Source organism: Saccostrea cucullata, unplaced genomic scaffold (assembly GCF_032062105.1).
Source record: "Saccostrea cucullata isolate Sc308-1 unplaced genomic scaffold, CSIRO_AGI_Scuc_v1 ctg5535, whole genome shotgun sequence".
In the NCBI taxonomy this organism is placed as follows: Eukaryota; Metazoa; Mollusca; class Bivalvia; order Ostreida; family Ostreidae; genus Saccostrea; species Saccostrea cuccullata.
This window is the reverse complement of record NW_026929700.1, coordinates 6665-14579: the sequence shown is the minus strand read 5'-3', so window position 1 is coordinate 14579 and position 7915 is coordinate 6665. Positions and strand designations below refer to the sequence as shown.

General features: G+C 38.9%; 1 protein-coding gene across 1 annotated transcript; it reads left to right on the top strand.

The window, feature by feature from the left end:
* Positions 1-3157: 3157 nt before the first annotated feature.
* On the top strand, positions 3158-7489 carry LOC134281873 (uncharacterized). Its single transcript, XM_062764309.1, has one exon. It carries the CDS (start codon positions 3158-3160, stop codon positions 7487-7489), a length of 4332 nt encoding a protein of 1443 aa, XP_062620293.1.
* Positions 7490-7915: the final 426 nt, after the last annotated feature.

Genomic DNA, 7915 nt, shown 5'->3' with positions numbered 1-7915 from the left:
ATTGACATGACCGTGATAAAAATATTCTTAGAAGACAGACATCTCTGCCGAATTCAATTTTGAATTTTTTTTTTAAATGTGACCACAAACTATGTGCATTTTGAGGAATATAAATGTTTTATATTTATGTTTTTATAGAGAGTCTTTCGAGATTTCAGTATCCCTGCCTGATAGTCTAGCTATTTTTTTTTTATATATAAAAATAATTTCTGTAGAGGTATTTAGGAGATAATTTTAAAAGCACGGGTAGGGATTCTTGACACTGGTTGAATACGGATAATTTTTATCTACTCTTTTGTATATTGAACTCTCTCTCTCACTCTGTAACCATCCCTTTGGGCAATAATAGTGTCTTCCCACAAATTTTTATCAAAATAGAAAATTTGGTGAAATAGTACTAGTCATAACACCAAATTTTCTATTTTAATAAAAATTTGTGGGAAGACAATAGGTATAAGCTCCTACGCACTTTGTGCTGTCCATTTATTAAGCCTTAGGACAGTTCAAGGATTTTTTCCAGGCGGGATGTCGAAACTTCATAAATTGAATAATAATTTTAATTTGGACGAGAGTTTAACCCAAACGGCCAAATTGAAAGAGAGACTAGAGGTATTGTGAGCAATGGGCTCACTAAATGATACCCCCGCCTCCCATATGGCTATAATGGCAAAGTCCATATGTTGCTGTTGTCGCTAAACCCAAAATACGTGTCGGATCAAAGAGTAAAATAGGAGGTGCACAATGGTAATATGTAATAAACCTAAGATTCTGTGAAAGTTTTATTAAATTTCACTAAGTGGTATAAGAGGATTTGCGGATAAGAGATGGGTACCCCAAAGCGTAACAGACCGACGGACGGACATAACTATTACTATATACCCTCCCACTTTTCAAGCGGGGGATATAATAAGCGCAAAATATACATCACAGGAATGGGTATATTGGGAACTTTCTCAAATACCTTCTCGAACGCATTGGCGTCGGAAGCAAATTGAAAGTGGGGGGGGGGGGGGCTACGTGCAAAGAAAATTTTTTATACATTCAAAAAATCTGAAAAGCTTAAAAAAAGGGGGAGATGTCCTTTTCCAAAACACGAATATCCTATTTCGTGTGGGGGAAAGGGGTGGGAGGGGGGAGGGGTAGGTTCGAACTTCAGTAACAATTTTTTTCTCCAAACACCAGCACTTTCCTCTTTTTTAACCTAAACTGCGACTTGTCTGTGGAACGTGGGGGGGGGGGGGGGGAGACTAAACCTACGCAGCCATGTTGAATGTCTATACTATGTATATATTTGTAAAAAAAGCCACCACCACCACCACCCCCCCCCCCCCCCCCCCCCCCGACACCTATGCTCAAACGTACGAGTCGAACCTGGACCTGGACAACAGACTGTCACATTTACGGTGTTATTTCGTCTATTTGTATTTTAAATTTACTGTGATAATTGTTCTAACGTTATTCCATAGTTTCTTTCAGTTTTCCTATTCTGGACCCCTTCGAACACCCTCTTTGGTACCTCTACATTACCTGTATTTATATACCTGAGTTTAGGCTTCCGCCCTCTTCTTAAAAACCGGCTTTCGAGATATAACAGCACGAGTTCTGACTGACCAATTTTTACTGCCAAAGTTTTGTAAAGTTCAAGTACTGAGTATATTTTAAAGAGTTATTACAGACACTGACTTCTGAGGTGAGTAACATGTTTTATTTACATTTTCTTCTCTGTTTGTTAATTAAACGGTCCTGGGATAACTTTGTTATTTCAACGTATTTTATTTTTAGTTTATTCGTTTGAATGTTCGTTCGTTCGTTTGTATAGTTTGTATGTTTCATAAATATTATTGTGAGTAGTATTAATTGATAGTTTCGGCTCTAGTATTGTCATATTTAGTTTCATTATGATTCTAAACAGTAAAGTAACTATGTAAGTAAAGTTACTGTGTGTAAGTGTAAGTTACATGTAAAATAATGTAATTGTTGTGTAAAAGCATTTAATACAAGTTCTGTAATGCAGCGCTGTGATGTTGACCCCATTATTATCCCATTATCGTGTATGGTATGTAGCTTTGTGTATTTAACTGTGTAACTTAATGTGTTTACAATTGTTGTATTATTTAGGTCCCGTCCTACGTTCTACGTTTTACGTTCTACGTTCTACGTCGTTTTGTGTATGGTGTCAGTGTATGGTGCACAGTGTACGGAGTATGGTGTGATGTAGTAACTTACCGTTGTGTGGACAGACAAGAGCCGGAATACTATGTACAATGAATTGTCTATATAAATGTGAAAACGTTTTTGAGTTGTTTTGATTATTTGGAAATCACTAGGGAAAGAACCCGCAACAAATGGTGTCAGAAGTGGGATTTCTTCAACATGTAGGATCAAAGGAAAACAACAAGCATGATAACGTCGACGAGTGGTATCACGACGACCTGTGGAATCTCTTCGACTTGTGATGTCTGGGACACGTGGTATGTCTCGAATCTCTGGAGCATTGTGGTATGTCTAGGATCTCTGGAGCATTTGGGATCAAATCAACAGTATTTCCAATGGTTTGGGCTACAACTCCAAAGAGACAACCCAACGGACAATCAAGATCCTGGAAGTTCAACTGGAAACAGTGCCTGAGGGAACTTTGATCTCTTGAGGGAAACCTTTCTTCATGCGTTGGATTTGATCCAAGACATTGAACAGAATTCCTAATGTGCTAGTGTTTGCCTTTATTGTCAAAATTAACATTTGTATTTTTGATTTTTGAATAATTTAAATTCAATTGAATTTCAAACTTTGATAATTTGAATTTTTTATTGAATTTTGTTTATCAATCAAAGAAACATATTTTGTTGAAATATCACTTGTTTAATTTCCATTCAATTGTTTTCACTGTATTTTGTAGATTAGTTGGTGACCTAGTTGTTCGGGACCTGGAGGTCAGCAGTTGACGCTGATATTACGAAATTTCCAAATTCAGCACTTCAGTAAGTTGTGTGTCTGTAAGTAGTTAGCGTTTTAACATCGCGTATCGCGTAAGTAACTAAAAAGTGCGTGTATAGTTTAGCAACTAAACTCAGGTGTGTAGAGACTGGTATGTGGGGAAATTTCTAATTTCAGCTGTCTTTTATTGTTTGTATGATTTTGTGTTTTGTGAATTTTGATCATGGCAGAAGCTTTGAAAGAGATTATTGATTACGGAGTATCGTTAGGTTACAAAGAAGATACTCTTAGAGAATTCGTTAGACACCAACAGGATATTCAGAGAGAAGAGCGGCTGGCAGAAAGAGAACGTCTGAAAGAGGAGCTAGAGTACCAGCGGATGAAGGAGAAACATGATAAACAGATGCAGCTGCAGCAGCTGACTCATCAACAACAAATGGAAATGCTTCATGAGAAAGAGAAGTTGAAAATAGCAGGGGTTGAGGAGGTAAGTGTTAAGTTCAAAGGTCCAAAAATCCCGGCTTTTGAGGATGGGAAGGATGAAATGGACAGCTATTTACGTAGATTTGAACGATATGCAGAGTTACAAAAGTGGCCGAAAACATCTTGGGCTATGAGTCTAAGTGCACTCCTTAAAGGTAGGGCTCTCGATATTTATGCATTATTACCAGCAGATGATGCTTTAGATTATGACAACCTGAAGATAGCACTCCTCAAACGCTATGAGCTTACAGAGGACGGGTTTAAACACAAGTTCAGATCAGCAAAACCAGAAACGGGTGAGACATTCGTACAATTTTCTGTTAGAATGAGTAGTTATTTGCTAAGGTGGTTAAAAATGGCCAAAATAGCAGAGACATTTGAGGCATTATTTGACTTAGTATTGCGTGATCAGTTTTTGAATACTTGTAACAGAGATTTGACCTTGTTTCTAAAAGAGAGAACACCAAAGAGTATACAGGAGATGGCACAATTAGCAGACCAGTATCGAGAGGCAAGAATGACCAACGCTGCGACCCTCAGCAATGTCAAAGGCAATGAATTTCAACACCCAGTGAAGTTTCGTTCTGGTTCTGGAAATCACAAAGACTTTTCAGGTGAGAAGAGAATACAAAATTCAAACAAAGCATTTGTTCCAAAATCGGAAAGACGTTGTTTTAAATGCAACAGGATAGGGCACATTGCATCGGAATGCAGAACAAAACCAAAGATCGGTGCTGTAACAACAGAAGAACAGAATGAAGGCCATAATTCTTCGGCTAGTACAGAGGAACACGCAGAAAAGGTAACTTTTGTTAGCACAATGCCAACAGACACTGGAACCAATTCTATGAATCTTGATGCATCCACAAGAGTTTCACCATCATGCTACCAACTGCAACACAACATGCCAGTATCAGCAGGTTTTGTTGAAGGTAAGCCAGTTACGGTACTAAGAGACACAGGATGCAGCGGCATAGTGGTTCGAAGAAGTAAGATTGGTGAAGCAAATTTGATTCAAGATAAGTTTCAAACATGCATTTTGGCAGATGGTTCATCTATTAGAGTACCAGTTGCTTCCATCTTTGTTGACACGCCCTATATTACAGGAACATTTGAAGCATGGTGTATGGAGAAGCCAGTCTACGATCTAATCATCGGGAATGTAGCTAAGGTACGAGCACCTGGAGATCCTGATCCTGAATGGTCAGAAGCAAATGCTGTTGAAACCCGTCAACAAGCAAAGGTAAAATTAAAACAGTATCCTCAACTCAAAGTTCCAGAAATACTTAAGGGAAACATCACTCCAGACGAGATTAAACTAGAACAACAAACCGATGACTCACTGCAGAGAATGCGACAATGGGCAAGTTCCGGACAAGTGGTTGACAAACGAACTGCAACAATACGATGGTTCATGCTGAATGGGTTTGTATATCGTGAATATCAAACCAAGACTGAATCAGGTAAGTCTTACAAACAGCTTGTAGTCCCAAAGAAATTCAGGGAAATTGTCATGAAATTGGCACATGAGTCAATCATGTCTGGTCATTTGGCTATATCACGTACATCGTCAAGAATTCTTTCTGAATTCTACTGGCCTGGACTACAGACTGATGTCAAGATGTTTTGTCGTTCTTGTGACATCTGTCAAAGGACCATACAAAAAGGTAAGGTTTCTAAGTACCCCCTTCAGAAGATGCCACTTATTGATGTTCCTTTCAAGCGAGTTGCCGTAGACATCGTCGGACCTATGCATCCAATTACCGACAAAGGGAATAGGTATATTCTTACTTTGGTCGATTTTGCTACTAGATACCCTGAAGCTGTACCACTGCCGTCCATTGAAACGGAGAGAGTTGCGGAGGCGCTCATAGACATATTTTCTAGAATTGGAGTTCCCGAGGAAATGTTGAGCGATATGGGTTCTCAATTTACATCATCAATTATGAGAGAGGTAAGTCGGCTACTATCGTTAAATCAACTCACTACTACCCCTTACCACCCTATGACAAACGGCTTGGTTGAGAGGTTTAACGGAACTCTCAAACAAATGTTAAAACGTATGTGCTCCGATCGTCCACGTGATTGGGATAAATATATTAACCCAGTATTGTTTGCTTACAGGGAAGTGCCGCAAGAAAGTTTGGGCTTTTCGCCTTTTGACTTAGTGTATGGAAGACACGTAAGAGGGCCCATGGGCATTTTAAAAGAGCTTTGGACAAAAGAGATAGACGATGATCAGGTAAAGTCTACTTATCAGTATGTTTTGGATTTACGAGAGAGACTTGAGGCAACGGCAGAGATAGCCAGAGAAAATTTGGAGAAGGCTTCTCAACGACAGGCGAGGTTCTACAACAGGTCAACTAGAGCAAGGAGTATGAAGGTAGGAGATAAAGTTTTAGTATTGCTACCCACAGATTCAAATAAGTTACTGATGCAATGGAAAGGACCTTTCAGCATCAAGAAGAAGTTAAACAAAGTTGACTACCAGATTGAAATGAAAGGTAAATTGAAGACGTTTCATGTAAATATGCTTAAAAGGTACATTGACAGGAATGATGATTCAGGGGAACCAGATCAAGATGATGAAGTTCTAGTCACATCTGCTGTTATTGACTGCACTGCGGAGGAGGAAGATGACGAGTATGGCATAGCGAGTGTTGGGAGTACCAAAGGTGTGGACATCAACCCAGAGTTATCACCTGAAGACAGAAAAAAGGTAACATCACTTTTGGATCAGTTTACTGATGTATTGTCTGATGATCCTGGCTATACCCATTTGATTGAACACGACATTAAGATAAACTCAACTCAACCAATCAGAGTTAAATCTTATGCAATTCCATTTTCAATGAGGGAAATAGCTGATAAGGAAGTTGATAAAATGTTGGAATTGAATGTCATTGAACCATCAGGAAGTCCATTTTCTTCTCCAGTTGTCCTTGTGAAGAAAAAAGATGACACTTTTCGTTTCTGCGTAGATTTTAGAGCTATCAATGCATGTTCACAGTTCGATGCAGAACCGATGCCAAAAGCAGATGATATCTTTTCAAAGTTTGCCAACTACAAGGTATTTTCAAGGATCGACTTATCAAAAGGCTACTGGCAGGTTCCATTAACATCGTCAGCTAAACCCAAAACAGCGTTTCAGACATCAAAAGGCCTCTTCCAATTTCGAGTGATGCCCTTTGGTTTGGTGACGGCACCGGCGACGTTTTCCAGACTGATGCGTAAGTTGTTGTACGGAATGTCAAACATTGATAATTTTATCGATGATATCATTGTTTTTACAGAGGACTTAGATCAGCATTTGGAAGTTCTTCACGAACTCTTTACCAGGCTGAGAAACGCCAATTTGACAGCGAAACCTTCCAAGTGTGCTGTAGGGTACAAGAGTTTAGAGTGTCTAGGCCATATCGTAGGTGAGAACCAGTTAAAACCAAACCCAGACAAGGTAAGAGCAATTCAAGAGGCACCAGCACCAAGCACTAAACGTCAGTTAAGATCGTTTTTAGGACTCCTTAGTTTCCACAGGAAATTCATTCCCAATTTTTCGTCTGTTGCACTACCCCTCACTGATCTGACAAAGAAGGGGTCGCCAAATAAAATTATTTGGAATCAACCTCAGGAAAAATCATTTCAATCACTTAAGGCAATGCTTTTGAAATCGCCTATTCTTAAACTGCCAGATTTATCAAAACAGTTCATTCTTCAAACTGACGCATCAGATAGGGGAATTGGAGCTGTGCTGATGCAGTTTGATGAACATAGTGGTTTGAAACTTCCGGTGGCGTATGCAAGTCGAAAGTTGAAGGACAGTGAAAGTAAGTATTCCACAATCGAAAAAGAATGCTTGGCAATTGTTTGGGCAGTCCAAAAGTTCCACCTGTACCTTTATGGACGCGAGTTCCTTATCGAAACAGATCATCAGTCCTTAATGTATTTGAACAAAGCCAAAGTTATCAACGCTAGGATCATGAGATGGGCACTTGGTCTTCAATCATATAGATACCGAGTTATCGCCATTAGGGGAAGGGATAATCAAGGAGCAGATTATCTTAGTAGGCAGTGATGACTTGTGTCAATTTGTGTATATATGAACTCTTGTTTTAATCTTTCGTAAATGTGTGTTCTAAAGTATTAGCATACTTTTCCATAAGGGGGAGGTATTGTCACATTTACGGTGTTATTTCGTCTATTTGTATTTTAAATTTACTGTGATAATTGTTCTAACGTTATTCCATAGTTTCTTTCAGTTTTCCTATTCTGGACCCCTTCGAACACCCTCTTTGGTACCTCTACATTACCTGTATTTATATACCTGAGTTTAGGCTTCCGCCCTTCTTAAAAACCGGCTTTCGAGATATAACAGCACGAGTTCTGACTGACCAATTTTTACTGCCAAAGTTTTGTAAAGTTAAAGTACTGAGTATATTTTAAAGAGTTATTACAGACACTGACTTCTGAGGTGAGTAACATGTTTTATTTACATTTTCTT

What these genes read in the sequence shown, in the direction of transcription:
- LOC134281873 (XM_062764309.1), top strand. Translation starts at nt 3,158, where the DNA reads ATGGCAGAAGCTTTGAAAGAGATTATTGATTACGGAGTATCGTTAGGT.